The following is a 19,485-nucleotide window of genomic DNA, read 5'->3' as shown; positions in this document are numbered from 1 at the left end:
AACGTGCTAAACAGCAAACTCCCAAACTATCTCATTGTCCTCGCAGACGACATCAATTTTCTGATGATATCTCATTTTCACAACGTAAAGCATTTAGGCCAGTATATTTCAACATGATTGCTAGCATTAATTATCAGGATACTTTTGCGCCGAGGAATTTAAAGGGCTCCTAATAGGGAGAAAATCCCTCTTTAAAAAGGGCTCCAGATGCTGAGATCTTCATGATAAATAGTTTGTGGTGGTTAAAATCTTACCTCAAAAGGGGTCCTGATGACTAGACTCCCTCTAAGGGGAATTACAGGATCACAGAATCTAAATCATGCACCAGCTGAGCAAAGCTTGCAGCATGCTCATCCTTACATCAAACTTCTTGCATGGTAAAGTATTGGAATTGAAAATGATTGATCTACTACGTGAACGCTCAGTTGAGATGGACGAGCTAAAATTTTTCCTTTATAAAAGAAGTCGGTGAAGAGTCTCAGTTGTGAGGCAAGATTGGAGAAACTTCGGCTCTATGGCCTTGAAGGAGATGTCAGAGAGGCAATCTTAAAAGTATAAAAATTATAAACAGAAAAGATAAACCTGGAAAATCACTTTAAAATATGAGAATAGAACAAGGGGTTACAGGTTCAAACCAGTAAAACGCAAATTTAAGACTGATATCAGGATGTTCTTCTTCGAACAGATTGGTAACACATGGAGTAGACTAGCAGGTAGAGTAATCGAAACAAAAGCCCTGGAAACATTTAGGAACCAATTGGATGCTGAAACATGGGGACTTGAGTGTGCTTCTGGATTGATGAGCTGAGATGGACAGAACAGACTTCCCTCATCCATAATTATCTTGTGACCTGGTTATGGAAGGGACTGATGATCGAATGGATAGTTAAAACTCTTGGGAACAGTATGCTTCTAGTCTTGTTGGAACTGTGGGAATTTCCTCTGTAGAATATAAGCAGTTACAGTTGAATATTGTATTATACAGAATGTACAGCACAGAAACAGGCCGTTCGATCCAACAGGTCCATGCCGGTGTTTATGCTCTGCACGAGCTTCCTCCCTCTCTACTTCATCTAACCCTATCAGCACATTCTTCTATTCCTTTGTCCCTCGTGTTTATCTAGCTTCCCCTTAATTGTAGTTATGCTAGTTGCTCCTTGTGGTAGCGAGTTCCACAGTCTAACCACTCTCTGGGTAAAGAAGTTTCTCCTGAATTTATTAGTGACTATCTTATATTTATGGCCCCTAGGTCTGGTCTCCCCCGCAAGTGGAAACATCTTCTCCACGTCTACCCAATCAAACCCTTTCACAATCTCAAAGATCGCTATCAGGTCACCCCTCAGTCTTCTCTTTTCTAAAGAGAGCCCCAGCCTGCTCAACCTTTCCTGCTAGGTATAACCTCTCGGTTCTGGTATCATCCTAGTAAATCTTTTTTGCACCTTCTCTCGTGCCCCTATATCCTTTTTAATGATAGAGACCAGAACTGTTCACAGAACTCCAACTGTGGTCTAACTAGGGTTCTTTGGAAGTTTAACATAAATTTGTGCCTTTCAATTCTATCCCTCTAGAAATTAACTCCAGTGCTTGGTTTGCTTTTTTGTTTCAAAAAAAGTCTTATTAACATGTGTTGCTACTTTATGATTTGTGTATCTGTAACCCCAAATCCCTCTGCTCCTTTACTCCATTTAGACTACTATTCAAGCAGTATGTGGCCCCTTTATTCTTCCTACCAAAATGTAATACCTCACACTTATCTATATTGCAATTCATTTGCCAAATACACACCCATTCTGCAAGTTTATTAATGCCTTCCTGTGTTTTGTTGCAGTCCTCCTGTTTGGTGTCATCTGCAAATTTTGAAATTGCAGTTCCGATTCCAGAGTCCAAATAGTTTGTAAATGGGAACAACAGTGGTCCCAGCACCGATCCTGATGAAGCACCACTTTCCACCTTTAGCCAGTTTGAGTAACAACCTTTGACCCATTTCTGTTTTCTAATTTGTAGCCAGCTTGCTATCCATTCTGCTAGTTGTCTCCTGACTCCACATGCTCTGACCTTAGTCATGAGTCTAGTATGCAGTACCTTATTGCACCGTCTCAAGGGCAATTAGGGATGGGCAATAAATGCTGGCCTTGCCAGCGACGCCCACATCCCATGAACGAATAAAAAAAATCCAAATATATTAAATCTATTGCGTTATTATTGTCTACCCTTTCTGATACTTCTTCAAAGAATTCGATAAGGCTGGTCAAGCATGACCTTCCTTTTTGAAATCCGTGCTGACTATTCTTTATTATGTTTTCAGTTTCTAGATGTTTTTCTATTACATCTTTGAATAAGGATTCCATTATCTTTCCTACCACTGACATTAAGCTAAAAGGTCTATAGTTCCCTGAACCGATTCTATCTCCCTTTTTAAATATAGGAATCACATTAGCTGTCTGCCAGTCCTCTAGAAAAGGGAATATTGGCAATGAACTTTTATATAATAGTACCTCTGCTATCTCTTCCCTAACTTCTTAATATGCACGGATACAATCCATCCAGACCAGGGGTTTTATCCTCTCTAAGTTTGATTAGTTCATCAATTATTTCCCCCCTTTCTATCTTAAAATGTCTTTATATCTTTTTTGATCTTTTCTTCTAATGTCATGTTGATTTCCCTGGTAAATACTGAGAAAGTAATTATTTAATTTCATTACCTGTGAGTTTATCATATATACCCCTATCTCTATTTTTCTTTTGTCATTTATGTGTCTGTAGAATATTTTACTATTTCTTTTTATATTACTTTATCATTTAAATTTTGTAATTTCTCTTTGTCTTCCTAATTTTTTTTTAAAAAAAGCTTCTTTCCTAACCTTTTCATATTCCCTTTTGTCATCCTCTCCTTTGTTCTTTATGTACTTAGTGTATGCCTTTTACTTTCATTTCAATTTTGCCCTTATTTCTTTATTCATCCATGGTGTATCATTACTGGATAGTTTGTTCTTGCATTTTAGTAGGATATATTTCTCCTGGACTCCATTGATGACAGTTTTAAATGTTTCCCACTGCTGTTCTATTTCTTTGTTTATCAGTAAATTTTTCCAGTTTATTTTCTCCAGTTCCATTCTCATCCCCTGAAAAAATCAACTTTTTTCCAAGTTATTACTTTGGTCTGTGTCTTAGTAATGTCATTCTCAATCTTTATCTTCAACCTTATTATATTGTGATTGCTATTGCCTAGATGTTCCCTTACACTTACTTCTCTTATTTGCTTCAATTCCCATTACTAGATTCAGCAGTGCTTCTTCTCTTGTTGGGCTTTTTACACATTGGGCAAGAAAGCAGTCCTGCACACTTTGTAAAAACTCCATTCCCTGTACCCCTTTACCTACCTCTTCTTGCCAGTTTATTTAGGGATAGTTAAAGTCTCCCATGGTTAAAAGGACATAGAATAATAATCATTTCACATAATTGCTTACACATTTCTTCCTCTACCTCCTTTCCACTATTAAGAAGTCTGTAGTATACCCCTATTAGCGTGATCAATCCCTTCTTATTTCAATCCATATGGATTCAGTTTCTATCCTTCTGTTAGTTATGTCCCCTTTTCCTACTGCCATTATGTTATCTCTAATTAGTACAGCTACTCCATCCCCCACACTTCTTCCTTCCCTATCCTTTCCGATTATGTTATAACCTGCAATATTTAGTTGCCAGTCCTGTTCTTTATGTAGCCATCTTTCAGTTATTCCTACTACATCTGATTCCTTGCTACGGATTAATGCCTCCAGTTCCCCTGTTTTATTTTGGACTCTGTGCCGTAATGTGCACAGGCAGTTTAATTCATCTTTAATACTTGTTCCTTTTACTTTATTTTTAATAGTCCTTTTATACTTCTGTTTTATAAATGTATTTGTTTCTTGACCGTTTGTTATCTTTATTCCTTACTCTGGTCTGACCTTTACACTCATCTCCTGTTTCTTTTATCTTTAAGCTTTTGTTATTGCTGCAAGATCCCTCTCCCCATCTTGCTAGTTTAAAGCCTTATGTACCGCACTATTTATCCTTTCCGCTAGGACTCTGGTCCCATTTCGGTTCAGGTGGAGCTCATCCCAGCAGTACAGCTGCTTCCTGTCCCAGTGTCCCATGAAATGGAACTCCTCCTTCCCACACCACTCTTTCAGCCACACATTCACATTTCTGATCTGCCAGTTGCTATGCCAATTAGCACATGGCTCGAGTAGTAATCGAAGTTACCATGCACGAGGTCCTGTTTTTTTTTAAAATTTAGTTCCTAGCTTATGATATTCCCTTAGCAGGACCTCCTCTTTGTTCTTCCTCATGTCATTTTCCGACATGGATCTTCCCCCTCCCTTTCCAAGTTCCTCTCCAGTTACTCTAAGATGTCCTTTACCCTTGCACCAGGTAGGCAACACACACTCCTGGTATCTCTGTTGCGACTGCAGAGGACGCTATCTATCCCCCGATTACGGAATCCCCTATGACTACAAGCTTTCTATTCTGATCCTCCCCTCCTTGGACTGCCTCATGCTTGACGGTGCCATGGTTAGCATTCTAGGCATCCTCCTTGCAGCCTTCATCCTTATCCTCACAGGAATCAAGGACTCATGCCTTTTGGATAGAACCAGTGCCTGGAGGACCTCTTTCTCTACCTCCCCCTCCCTTATGTATCGGAGTGCCTCTAACTCGTGCGCTCCAGCTGAAGACTCCGAATCGGAGTGTCTCAAGCCAGAGACATTTACTGCAGATGTGGCAAATCGGGACCGTCCCACTGTCCACAAACTCCCACATATTATAGTCCTGAAACAGCCTGTACTGCAATTTCTAGTTTTTATTTCTGTTTTTAAAATCAGTAGTTTATTTCTAGGACTAATACAATCACTTGAGATCTAGATTATATTTAGTAAATGGATTAAGCTAGATTTCAAAATAATTTGCAATTAGTTTTTTTTTTAAAAATGTATTTTTTTAAATTTAAGTTTTAAAAATTGATAGATTAGTTTATAGTCCCTTGGTTTAAATCACATAGCACCTCCTTCCCACACTCACCAAATTTCCAATTGAAAGTCCTCAGTCAGCAATTCACTCTGTTAGAGCTTCACTCTGTCTTTACCAACCTCTGTGCTCAAGCTTGTAGATTGCAATATTAGAGTTGTATACTGAAACTTTATTTAGTCATCCGTGAAAGTTAGAGAAATCACAAAGTTTTGTCTTGGAAGTATTTAAACCTTGAAGGAAGTAACCAACCACAGGAGTCGTTGCGAGCTGAACACAGTGAAAAAACATGATATATTGGAAGGAAGTGACATTGGAAGCGACCTGGCTTTTCTCATCTCTTACCCTCCAATGTCCAAATATGTCTAAAGAGTAGGATTACGGGTGTGGAGAATATCAGCCTTGGCAAGGCTGCATTGCCTCTCAGGCTTCCTGACTGCTCCTTTAGTTTCTTATGCAAGACCAAATCTAATACAGTACACTTAAAACCAAAATCAAAGTTACTCACATATTCCTTAACATTCTTTGTTTTCACTGCCTTGTAAGAGGAGTATGCTGGATACAGGGTGCCAAATATTAGCCTGTGGGAACACAAACAGTATGGTCAGTGGATAAAAGGGACGAAGAAGATTCAGAAAATAGTATAGTTAGTGGTGAGAAGGATCAGCAGGGCTCAAATCAGGAGGTCAGTGAGGAGGACAGTTTAACAACTGGTACAATAGTAAAGATACAAAGTTAAGAAATTGTATTGTTAATATGAAGAGGCTGCCAGGCTACTCTGAATTTCAATATATATCCTTGACCCATGAATAAAGAGCAACTCCATGCAGTTACACGGTGAGCAATCCTTACCTGCTGAATTAATCAGAACTTCACAGTTTATACACTAAGTGGCCTTTACCCTGCTGAATTCATAAGAGCTACACGTCGTTAAATAGGGGGTGACCTTAACCCTGGTGAATAAATGTTTTAGATATTCTTAGTACCTGAACAGTAACTCTACTATGTTGGACTTTCATGAAAAATTCTTCGGAAAATCTCTTTATTGAAGGAGGGAGTGGAAAGATGCAGGAGGAGCTATGTGCTATTCACCTAACTATAATGTCACGTGCAATTACTATGCTCTTCTGAGACTATGTTCAGTACAGCAAGAGCTACAGGATAACCTATAAAATAGGATACATTCAATCATTGGTACCAATATATGCTATAGAAGAAAACAAATCACATGCAAACCAATATGTTGCAATATTGTGCCAATACATTTCTCGTGATGCTCTGAATTCATAACCTCAAATTCCTCCCATTATTACCACCAGAGACTGACCTGTAAGCACCATTGTTTTATCAGTGTTGTAGGGCTCAACATGCCATCTCCACACACAACCCATGTTCGGACAAAATCTGCTGCTGGGTGTTTTCACAGTGCAAGTGGACATTGAATGAGCATTTGAAATCATTACACTTTTACTAAAATGCGACAGGCAACATTATCTCCAAATCGAACTTTCACAGTCACAGATACCGTGCACGTTATCATTTGCCTGATTTTCTGTAAGGCTGGCCAAATTAAAAAGCATACCAACCCAAAATACTGTAAAATAATGCTGCACCTGTAATGGGCTCCCCAATGGTAAATTGACTATTACATTCAGCAGCAGATTTCAAACATAATTCTTGGAAAGATGTGTATAATTTGGTCAACATCAATAACTTGCATTTATATATTGCACTTTTAACGTAGCAAAACATCACAAGGCGCTTCACATGAGCATAAATCAGACAAAAATTGACACCAAGCCAAAGGAGAAGACATTAAAACAGGTGACCAAACACTTAGAACATAAGAAATAGGAGCAGGAGTAGGCCATCCGGCCCCTCGAGACTGTTCCGCTATTCAACAAGAACACGGCTGATCTTCTTCCTCAACGCCATTTTCCTGCACCATCCCCATATCCCTTTATGCCTTCAATACCTAGAAATCTATCGATCTCTGTTTTGAATGTACTCAATGATTGAGCCTCCACAGCCCTCTAAGGTAGAGAATTCCAAAGATTCACCACCCTCCGAGTGAAGAAATTTCTCCTCATCTTAGTCCTAAATGGCCTACCTAGGGGAAACATCCTCCTGGCATTTACCCTGTTGAGCCCTGTAAGAATTCTGTATGTTTCAATGAGATCACCTCTCATTCTTCTAAACTCTAGAGAATACAAGTCTGGTCTACTCAATCTCTCCTCATACGACAATCCCGCCATCCCAGGAATCAGTCTGGTGAACCTTTGTTGCACTCCCTCTATGTCAAGTATATCCTTTCTTAGGTAAGGAGACCAAAATTGAACACAACAGTCTACAAGACCAGAAGAGATTAGGAGCAGGAGTAGGCTATTCAGCCCCTCGAGCCTGCTCCACCATTTAATGAGATCATGGTTGATCTGATTTTTACCTGAACTCCAACTTTCCCGCCTTTTCCCCATATCCTTTGACTCCTTTGCTGATCAAAAATTTGTCTAACTCAGCCTTGAATGAATTCAATGACTCAGCCTCCACAGCTTTTTGAGGTAAAGAATTCCAAAGATTCACAACCCTCTGGGAGAAGAAATTCCTCCTCATTTCCATCTTAAACGGGCGACTCCTTATTCTGAGATTATATCCCCTAGTTTTAGATTCCCCCATGAGGGGAAACATCCTCAGCATCTATCCTATCGAGTCCCCTCAGAATCTTGTATGTTTCAATAAGATCTCCTCTCATTCTTCTAAACTCCAATGAGTATAGACCCAACCTGTTCAATCTTTCCTCATAAGACAACCTTTCCATACCCGGAATCAACCTAGTGAACCTTCTCTGAACTGCCTCCAATGCAAGTATATCCTTCCTTAAATAAGGGCACCAGAACTGTACGCAGTACTCCAGGTGTGGTCTCACCAGCACCCTGTACAGTTGTAGCAGGACTTCCCTGCTTTTATACTCCATCTCCCTAGAAATAAAGGACAATATTCTGTTTGCCTTCCGGATTACCTGCTGCACCTGTATGTTGACATTTTGTGTTTCATGTACGAGGACACCCAGATCCCTCTGTACTGCAGCATTTTGTAGTATTTCTCCTTTCAAATAATATTTTGTTTTTTTATTTTTCCTCCTAAAGTGGATAACTTCACATTTTCCCACATTATATTCCATCTGCCAAATTTTTGCCCATTCACTTAACCTGTCAATATCCCTTTGCAGATACTTTGTGTCCTCGTCGCAACTTGTTTTTCCACCTATCTTTGTATCATCAGCAAATTTGGCCACAAGACACTCTGTTCCTTCATCCAAGTCATTGATATATATTGTAAATAGTTGAGGCCCCAGCACTGAGCCCTGCGGCACCCCACTAGTTACAGATTGCCATTTTGAAAATGACCTTTTTATCCCGACTCTTGGTTTTCTGTTAGTTAGCCAATCCTCTGTCCATGCCAGTATATTACCCCCAACACCATGAGCTCTTATCTTGTGCAGTAATCTTTTATGTGGCACCTTATCGAATGCCTTTTGGAAATCTAAATATACTGCATCCATTGGTTCCCCTTTATTCACCCTGCCTGTTACTTCCTCAAAGAACTCTAATAAATTTGTCAGACATGATTTCCCCTTCATGAAACCATGTTGACTCTCCTTGATTGTATTATGAGTCTCCAAATGTCTTGCTACTACTTCCTTAATAATGGATTCTAGCATTTTGCCAATGACAGAATTTAGGCTAACTGGTCTATAGTTACCTGCTTTCTGTCTCACTCCCTTCTTGAATAGGGGTGTTACGTTTGTGGTTTTCCAATCCGCTGGGACCTTTCCAGAATCTAGTGAATTCTGGAAGATTACAACCAATGCATCCACTAACTCTGTAGCCACTTCCTTCAAGACCCTCGGATGCAAGCCGTCAGGTCCAGGGGACTTGTCAGCCTTTAGACCCATTAGTTTACCTAGTACTTTTTCTCTAGTGATAGTGATTGTTTTTAGTTCCTCCCTCCCCTTTGCCCCTTGATTTTCTACTATTATTGGTATATTATTAGTGTCTTCTACTGTGAAGACAGATACAAAATATCTGATCAATTCCTTGTTTTCCGTTATTATTTCCCCAGTCTCATCCTCTAAGGGGCCAATATTTACTTGAGCTAACCTCTTCTTTTTTATATACTTGTAGAAGCTTTTACTGTCAGTTTTTATATTTCTTGCTAGTTTACTCAATTTATTTTCTCCTTCTTTATTATTCTTTTAGTCATCCTTTGCCGGTTTTTAAAGTTTTCCCAATCTTCGGGCTTACCAGTAATCTTTGCCATGTTGTATGCTTTTTCTTTTAACCTGATACCATCCTTTACTTCCTTAATTAGCCATGGTTGGTTCACCCTTTTGGTGGAGTCTTTCCTCCTCACAGGGATATATTTTTGTGGCAAGTCATAAAATATCTTTTTAAAATGTTTGCCACTGCTCATCCACCATCATACCATCTAATCGGTTTACCCAGTCCACTTTAGCCAATTCTGCCCTCATTCCTTTGTAATTGCCCTTATTTAAGTTTAATACAGTAGTTTCAGACCCAAGATCCTCACTCTCAAACTGGATGCGAAATTCTATCATGTTATGATCACTGCTTCCCAAGGGATCCTTTACTTTGAGATCATTAATTAATCCTGTTTCGTTACCCATTACCAGATCCAAAATGGCCTGTTCCCTGGTTGGTTCCCCAACATATTGGTCTAAGAAACAGTCCCTAATACACTCTATGAACTCCTCCTCAGGGCTATTTTTGCCAATTTGATTTGTCCAATCTATGTGAAAGTTAAAATCACCCATGATTATTGCATTACCTTTTTTACAAGCCCCCCTTATTTCCTGATTAATATTTTGCCCTACAGTGTAGCTACTGTTAGGGGCCTATATACTACTCCCACCAGTGATTTCTTTCCCTTGTTATTTCTTACCTCCACCCAAATTGATTCGACATCTTGATCTTCCGAGCCAAGATCATTTCTCACTATTATACCAATTTCATCCTTTAACAGAGCTACCCCACCACATTTACCTTTTCTCCTATCCTTCTGAAATGTTAAACAACTCTGAATATTTAGCTCCCAACCTTGGTCACCTTACAACCACGTCTCTGTAATGGTCACAAAATCATACCCATTTGTTTCTATTTGTGCTGTCAATTCATCATCTTATTACGAATGCTGCGTGCATTCAGATAAAGAACCTTTAAATTTTGTCATTTTACCATTCTTTCCTACCCCGGCCCCATTTGCTAGTGCACTCTTAGGTTTGTACACTCTGTCCCTTCCTGACACACTCTGTTTATCATTACCCCCATCACTTTCCTGTACTACTTCCTTGTCTTTTCTCTTTATCAATCTAAACTTCGCCCCACCTGAGCCCTCCCCCCCTCTATTTAGTTTAAAGCCTTCTCCACAGCCCTAGTTATTCGGTTTGCCAGAACACTGGTCCCAGCATGGTTCAGGTGAAGCCCGTCACCAAGGCCCTATATAATTGCAGTTAGACATCTTTACTCCTGCACTTAAATCCTCTTGAAATAAAAGCCAACGTACCATTTGCCTTCCTAATTGTTTGCTGCACCTGCATGTTAACTTTCAGTGACTCGTGTACAAGGACACCCAGGTCCCTTTGAACATCAACATTTCCCAATCTCTCACCATTTAAAAAATACTCTGTATTTCTGTTTTTCCTACCAAAGTGGATAACTTCACATTTTTCCACATTATATTCCATCTGCCATGTTCTTGCCCACTCACTTAGCCTGTCTATATCCCCTTGAAGCCTCTTTGCATCCTCCTCACAACTCACATTCCCACCTAGTTTTGTGTCATTAGCAAACTTGGAAATATTACATTTGGTCCCCTCATCCAAATCATAGCTGTAGCTTGTGAATAGCTTGGTCAAAGGAGGTAGGTTTTAAGCAGTATCTTAAGAGCAGAAAGAGGTGGGGCGGTTTGTGGAGGGGATTCCAGAGCTTGAGGCCCAGACAGCTGAAGGCACCGCCCCTGATAGTGCAGCGATGAAAATCAGGGACGCACAAGAGGCCAGAGCTGGAGGAATGCAGACTTCAGAGCATTGTAGGGCTGGAGGAGGTTACGGAGATAACACGGGGTGAGATCATGGAGAGATTTGAACATGAGGATGAGAATTTTAAAATTGAGGCGTTAGTAGTCCCCAAATAATAAACTGTTCCTTAAAGAAAGACGCCTCCTATCCCCAGCACTGATATCATTAAAAAGGAAAAAGATCATCAAGCACGTGGATTCCGAAAGCTCCTGGTCGTTCTCGACTGTCAGGGAGGTGACAACAGATGCATCCTGACAGGTTCACTACGGACAGCATGGAATGAGTGAGTTTTGTGCTGCACTGAAACAACTCCTAATGAACGGCTCCAAACTGGCAACAAGTCGCCCGCCTTGTCAAAAGAAGTGTGCACAGCAGAAAGATTTACTGGATATTGCGGGGGGGGGGGGGGGGGGAGGAAACGGGAGGAAAAATTAGACCATTCTTAAATGGGGGAAAAAATGTCCGTGTATGTGTGTAATCAAGTGGGTAACTATGACTACTTATAGCAAAGCATCCCGCAAGATGTAAATAATTTTGCATTAATTGTAGATATGTATATGGTAAACTGATCAGTTGCAATATTGGGTCCAAGAATAATTTGATTGCATATCAGAGTGTGTGTCCGTTACTGTGTATGAATTAAATTCCCTCAAAGATTACAGCTATTTATCCTGTTGTTGGACATTGGGCATCAATGTTTCACTGAGCCATCTGGTATTTTTCAGACATTATCAGAGCTTCCAACACAGTCACCACGCTCCTTACATCAACTTCACTCTGCTTCAGCCCCGAGGGAATTAATCCTTTGCCCTATGGGGGAAAATTTCTAACTTTGTTTGACAGTTAGTTTGAATCTATGACCTCTGGTTCTATACTCAACTTCCTCAGAAGCAAATATCAAGTTCTGATACATGAATGTGTGCCTTAATAAACAGATAACACAAACAGACCTCAAGGGAACTGTATTTGGTCACATTTGTATATCTGGATGTCATCATCATCAAAAGCGATTTGCTAATGATACCACCTTGACATAAGTGGCAATAGTCATTGCTGAGACAGAGCACTGATATACTTTCTCTGGTCACCAATGTGAGCAAAAAAGGTAAATGCGAGAGATACGTATTTACTCACACTTGTACTCACATTAGGGACCGGAAATTATACGCAGGTTATGTTCAGAATTAAGATCAAATCAATAACTCAAAGCTTGAATGTGCTGTCAGATAAAGTTCCTAAAACAGCAATTCCGATGTTACAGCCTTGTTCCGTTAAGCGGTAATAATATTGTAGTGTGTGTTAACAGATCACTATCCCAAAGCTGAAATAAAGATTCCGGTCACTGCAGGTGTGTGTCTGTGTATGGTGCGGCCGGGTCTCAGTCGATGTTCAGCACTGCAGCCATTCGGCCTGGAGCTACTTTCCCTCAACGTATTTATTGGTGAGTCTTGAGATTCTTTTTGAATTAATGATTTTTTTCTAGGTCTATAAATGTGTTGGATGGAGAATCAACTTGATCACCTAATGGAATTTGAAAAAAAGTTGTTATGGTTCATTGTTTCTGAAAACAGATTTTTGTTCTTTTCACAAATAAAAAAAGTTTTTTTTAAAAATTTCAGCCGATCAGATTGTGTTGCAGTCGCCGCCGTGCTATAGTTGGGCCCTGCAGACTTACCGCCAAGTCATATTTACATACAGTACTAGCAGATCTCACGTGAAATTACTCACGGTGAGTCAGATATGTTACACCATTTAATGCACTATATTATTTTGCTGCTACGGTCCAGCTCGGTTTATCTGATCTGTCCCTTTAAAGGCGACAAAAATCTTCGTATTGTAATTAGGCACATCCTACAGTCAATTGGAGGTTAATTGCTTCTTGGGCAGGCAGGTTTGCAGAATGGGCAGGTGTTTGTAAATATGCGGCCCACGGTCAGAAGAAGCCAGCATGAAATGACTGCCCTTCCCTTTTTTAAATTACTTTTGGCACTCTGAAGTGTGATGCACTCAAAAACATTACAAAAAATATTTACACTTATACAGCGGTTTATTGCGTCAAAATGTCTTGCATCTCACACAAATGAATTGCTTTTTAAATGCATTGACTTGTTCGAAATTAGGAAAATGTACCTGCGCATGGGTTATTATCCTCACACACAAGTCTCTGAAACTGCTTCCCAGTTTATCACCTAAAACTCTGCCCCTTGTTCCATAGGTCCTATCCATAGTAAAGAAACATACACACCAAGGTAATTTAAAATGCATTAGAACTGGGAAAGTGTGGGGCTTTCCCTCCAGCAGAGCGCCATTGTGTGCTTGCCAATTACCACGATCATTTTTGGAGAGCCATCTGAGCATAATACATCGTTTTTAGTTAGATCCATATTGGCACCTCAAAAGAGCCAGAACAGCAATACCGCACACATAATACACATTATCAGTAAGTCAAAAGTCACTTTTGACACCATCCAATAATCATTTATAGGATCCAGTGATACAACTCTTCCCAAAATGTGCTGCAAAAACGAGAGCTAATGGTTTCCCCTCCTCCCAAATACTTAAAAGTTCAATATTACAGCTGTATTTCTCCATAGCACCTATGGGTTAAAATTTTTGAAAATTTCCATGGGGGGAAAATTCCACTTTAAACCCAGAAATTTCATTTCTAACAATCTTTCAATGTAAACAGTATATAGTAATTATACGCTGATTGGATTAGCTCAGATGAATACTCCGCTGTCCCACGCTGCCAGCCTGTGCTGATCGTTATTGTAAGTTTACCATTATTCATCTGCACTATATGTTTGCTAAGGTGTGCATTATGAATTGGTCTCTGCTGTAGACACCTACTCTGGTTCAATGGAATCATTCATTCCAGCAAGTCGATCTGATGCCATTTGTGTCGAAGTAGACTCACACTGCCGAATATCTCCGTATAGGAAAGCGTCATCCAAGGGTATAACATTTGTAACTTCTTATTCATGCTTTTCGCCTGTGCTCCCAGGAGCCTCTCCAATTTTCTCCAAGGCAGACTGAGAAAACACTTGGCAGACAAGGCCAGATATGGATTGTTAAGCTGCTTTATTTTACAGCAAGGTGAACATACAAAAGTTATCAGACTTAAATCAACAAGTACTTGTCTTTACACAATAAAAATAATAAACATGCTATTGTAGGGAAAACATCCTCCAAATTGCTTGAATTGTTTTCTCAAAATGGAGTTTCAGTAAAAGTGGTCACACAATAGGGAATCAGCAGTTAAACTGAATTCTGGCAATTGGCTAGGAAAACAAAACTAATTAAAACCCTGATGATGTTTATTTGAACAGAACATTCCTTAACAGTAATAAGACAACTAACATTGAGGAACAGCTCGTTAGTGGGACACAAATATGACATACCTTATCTGGTCCTCTGTCAGAAACTTTGTTAAAGGCAAGATTCGAAATTGGGCAGTAAAATGTAGAACTTGGTATACCTAGGTGTCCATGCCTCTTCAATTTTGACATCTTCGAACAGTTACATAACAGGTTCTGGAAGTGACTGACTAAAAGAAGTGAACCCTTCGGACATATCACCCACCCAGATTGGCTATTTTATGGAAAAGGGAGTTTTCCCCTTGAAGATAGGATTATATTCTGGGGTACTTAGTACACCTCAACAGATTCTTTTTGTCTTCATTAGATGTAGCTTGGCTTTCTTAGTTAGAAGATGATTCTCTGTCTTTTTCTGTAATAATCTTTACCTAGCAGATGTAGTAGGGTACCATTACAAGTACAAGGCATAAGACAGAGAGTAAGAAGATTGTACCCCTGCACCAAACGCTTGACTGACTCCCTGTTATAAACTTGAAAAAGGCTTATGCCAGACAACCCCAGCAGAGCACCTGGGACCAGAGACCTCCCAATACAATGGATGTGTGCTGTATATTGATTCCCAAGACAGGCTGACTAATTGTTCATTATTTACAGGCTTTCGGGGGGAGGGGGGGGGAACAACATCAAATCTTCTCATTAGCATTTTAACCACTTACTGTATCAATACTTTTTTTTTAAAGTTGTGTGAATACACTTTGCTTGAAAACAGAACCTTTTAAATGTAACATCATCTTCCAAATATGTTTTCTTTGGAAAATAGTTAAAACATCCTGAAACATGACTGAGTATTACTTGCATCGAGATCACACCTGAACCAGGAGTTCTACAAACTGAACTAAGGCAGAAAACTTGCAAATCTCATCTAATTGCCTAATTAACCAATCTGAACACAACAGGGAGGCGCTGAACAAGAATGAAATGTGACTGAATTTTTAATGTAAAATTCTATGACATTTGTCACTAGATTGATTACATTTAGTGCACTGAAAACAATTTATTAAACATTCTACTCGGATCGGGAATTCTGTATAGTGGGAATAATTTGGTCCATTGGAATTCAACGCTTAAGTCAAAATTATGCTTGGATCAGGTGTTTATTTCTGTGGAGTGCACGGTGATAATATGCTGGTGGTGTACTGGCTTCAGACTTACGCTACAGCAATTCAGCAGCAAACACCGTTTGTTATGCAAATGAAATGAATTGATTGGAAAGGCACAGGACTGTATGGCACACTTTGTTTGGAAAGTGCTGAGTGGAAGCGGCAGGGTAGAATGGAATTCTGTCTGACAATTGGTTACTAATCATGGCATTGTGGAGAGTTTATCAGCTGTCTGCTTCTTTCTCTGCTGTTAACACACAAATCCACAGGTTTCACTATTTTCACCATTTTCTTCATAGTTATGTTCCAAAATATGCTAATAAACTAAAAAGTGTCTGACTCCTTATGAAGTGTCGGGATGAGGTGCCAGCTTCATTAAAATCAACAGGGTTATCTTATGATAGGAAATATGTTTTAACAGATACTCAGAGATGGACGCTCCCTTCTGCACCCACCCCCCCCCCCAAAAAAAACACATAATGAAACTATAAACATGACAACACTGACTTCATGCTGTGGGCCCCAATGTTATCAACTGCAAACAATTAAGGAGTCACTTACGTCCTATATCATCCCATTAGATGAATACAAGACACCACAGTATTACCTAGAAAATTAAATTTATATTAAAAGATAGAAAAAAACCTGTTTCAAACCCATCCAGTAAATGCCTGTCACAATATTAATCCTTCTGTTTTTAGTTTAGATTTGACTTCACCTTCCAACATGGTTATGACCCTCACTTTCTTTGATTCCGATTTTTTGGTTTCTCCAATGCTGATGCAAGTTAACATAGGCAGCAGCTGCTTCACTAAGTGATTCATTCAAACAGATAGCAAAATGTGCTAGTTCATCCAGCACCCATTTGAAACAAGAAATGAGGTACAACCTTTGTGAACTTCAAAATGGCAAAGTCCTGGACTGATCTGGAGTCCCGCGGGAGTGAAATGAATACAGTTTTACACCAGTGCCTCCAATTATCCTACCAGTCACATCATACCTCGTACCCTCTACCTACCCAGGCTACTATGTGCAGACTAGAAGGGTGCAGGGGGGGGGGGGGTGGGGAAGAAGAAACAAACATTTAAAAAAATAGTAAAACTACACCTCGAACAATTACAACAACAAGTATATGGTTCCATTTTACCTTGTTTTATATGCAAAGGCTATCAGTTTTCACAAGAGTTTGTGAAACAGCTCAGCTTATAATGGGGACAGTTTCCTCAACCAGCAGGTAGGAGGAAAAATGTATCTGACCTGGGTGCGCTTGGCTGAGCAGCGCAAGGTGGGCAGGGAGCTTTGCTTAATCAGATTCTCCTGCTTCGGAGCAGCATGAATCACATGTACAGTAAATGTGACCCATCGTGGCTGCCAAATGTTTCTCTGATGCTTGTTTTATGTTGCTACGTTGTGGGAATATAAATCAGGAAAAAAAATCTGGAGATTGTTCTCTGAAGTTTCTGCAAAAAGTCTTTTTGTGCCAACTTTAACCAATCAAGATGGTACAAATGCAACAAAATTTTAAGTAGTACTTGCACAAGATAGAAGTTTGAATGCACCATGCTGTGAAATGGAGCCAAAACTCCATCACTAGAAATAAGATACAAATCTAAAACCAGAAGGTACGAATATTGAACCTATAAATATATATAGTAATCCAGTGTAAGATAGATATTAAACAAATATAATTATTCAACTAGAATAGGATATAAATATTTTAACACAATATATTGAATCAGCATAACATGTAAACAATGCACAATATACAATTAAACCAATATTTAACCACTGATATAAATATTAGCTGGTCTAAAAATCAGTCCAAGCTAAATATTGAACTAATAGGATACATAAATATTAAATCAGCAGAACATAGGCTTGAGTATGGCAAATCATATTAGCAAAACAAACCCAGTCAGACCAAAGTTGTGAATGTGGAGAGAATAAAGGCACCATTGTTACTTCATGTACTACAACCTTGTCCCTGGCCTTGACATTTGGAGTAGGCATCTGCAGGCTAAATAAGCTACAGTATCGTTTGATCTGGCTGAAAGTTCAAATTTGATTCAACTTTCCTCCCACTGCAACAAAGATAAAATAGGGCTAAGGCAAGAATTCTGAAATTTGGGAAAACAAGTTATTGCTAACTTCTGAAGAAATTACTTCTTTCTTGGAAATAAATTCTGCTTGTCTCAAGACATGGTAACATGTGAAACAGCAATGCACAGACTGGAAAGAGTAATACAGAAAGCCTACTGGATTGTTTTAATAGACTAATCAAAGTGCTTACATTTAGTGTGATGAATGTCCGTGACAATTTTTGAGAGGTATTATATTGGTTAAATAGTCTGAATATAATGGCTGCGTGTCACACGACTGCAGTCAGCATGCATTAGAAGTGGCAAAAGTCAATATTCAAATATTGTATATTAGCATTCACAAGCAGGACACCCTTTGTAGGAGTAAGAGAATGTAGCCATGTGTCTGTATCTATTGGATGCACAGAAATCTCTCTCTGGGTTAGATTTCCATTTCCAATCTACAGCTATTTAATCTTGTATGAATTATTGGTGGAGACACATCTGGAATACTGTATACAGTTTTGGACATCCTACCTTATTAACAGCTAAAACAAAAATCACACTGCAGTGCATCCTCTTTAAATAAATTCAGGTTCCATTAGCATATCCTTTATATATTCCCTCCACCTCCAACATTTCACCAAAGCATTTTATTATCCCCCATTAACCCTTGGTCTTCTCAAGAAAGGACTCTAATTCCCGGCCCGGAGTACTGTCCGGTAACCTGCACCCAGGCCTCTGCTAACGCCACTCATGAAGCGCAGGAGATTTAACATATTGTTTTTTCCTTCTCCAACCGTGGCTTCTGCTTGGCTCTCTTGCATGTTAGTATAGCTGATACCAGGAGCTCAACAGGTGGGAAACAACAGACACCGTCTAGTGTCTAATAACAACTTGGTGTTGCAGCATATTGCAATGCTAACAAAATACACCATTACGCCACTCATTATTTACCAGTTTACATTTGTTTCACAAGGTTTAACATATTGATACCCGAAGGACCTTGAATAAGTCAATAAGATATCCTCAGTCTCTTCTTTAGTCTGAGGCTAGGTAGCCGATGGATATCACTTTGCTCCACATTTTCCAGTAATTCATGTAATATGGCAATTCGAACTGCACACTGTACTCCAGCTGGGGATGAACCAATGCCTTTATAGATTACATGCTGTGGAATCGCACTATACAATCTATAGCGTCCTATTTGCTTTATTTACCATTGATGCTTGTCCACTAATACTGCCAGATACATTTCGCATGCTGCATCTTGTAAAGTAAAACCAGTTCATAGTTCCCATATTTGTACTTCTTCAATTGTCTCATCACTTTGCATTTGTCAACACTGAATTTCATTTGACATTTCATAGCCTGACTTCCCATTCTATCTAGATCCCTCTGCACCTGATTAGCCTGCTCTTCATTGGCAAATTGACAGTATTTGGTCTCTTCCAAATCATTGATATACAACTGGAATAACACTGATCCTTGGTGCATCTCAGCAGTCACTTTCCACCACAACTCCAGGTTTCAAACATCCCGTCTCCTTCAATGCCAATCCAATTCAATAACTGCCCATCTATTTCCAACCTTTTTTACTTTATTTATGGACCAACTCTCTATGTGGCACTGTATCAAAAGCCTTGAAGTCTAGAGTTCCCTTAATTCACAAGCGCCAATACCTCCTCAAAAGAATTCTAACAGCTTTGTGACATGTTCTTCCCCCATAAAGCCATGCTGATTTGCCCTGATGACTTCATACTTCTCTCGATGTTACAATACCCTTCTTCAAGATTGCCATGTGTAAAATGTTAAGAGGCTGATATCAGCCT

At 39.4% G+C, this 19,485-nt stretch overlaps 1 protein-coding gene across 1 annotated transcript in view; it reads right to left on the bottom strand.

Annotated features, from left to right (window-relative positions):
- The window catches only part of LOC137332166 (receptor expression-enhancing protein 2-like), a 103,882-nt gene that overhangs the window by 63,921 nt on the left and 20,476 nt on the right, over positions 1-19,485 (bottom strand). The window contains exon 2 of the mRNA XM_067995872.1: positions 5,513-5,585. Within this exon, the coding sequence (XP_067851973.1) occupies positions 5,513-5,585 (73 nt within the window). The remainder of the gene's footprint in view (positions 1-5,512; positions 5,586-19,485) is intronic.

This window comes from Heptranchias perlo, chromosome 14, assembly GCF_035084215.1.
Source record: "Heptranchias perlo isolate sHepPer1 chromosome 14, sHepPer1.hap1, whole genome shotgun sequence".
In the NCBI taxonomy this organism is placed as follows: domain Eukaryota; kingdom Metazoa; phylum Chordata; class Chondrichthyes; order Hexanchiformes; family Hexanchidae; genus Heptranchias; species Heptranchias perlo.
Note: the sequence above shows the minus strand (reverse complement) of the source record. Positions and strands in the feature narration are given on the sequence as shown.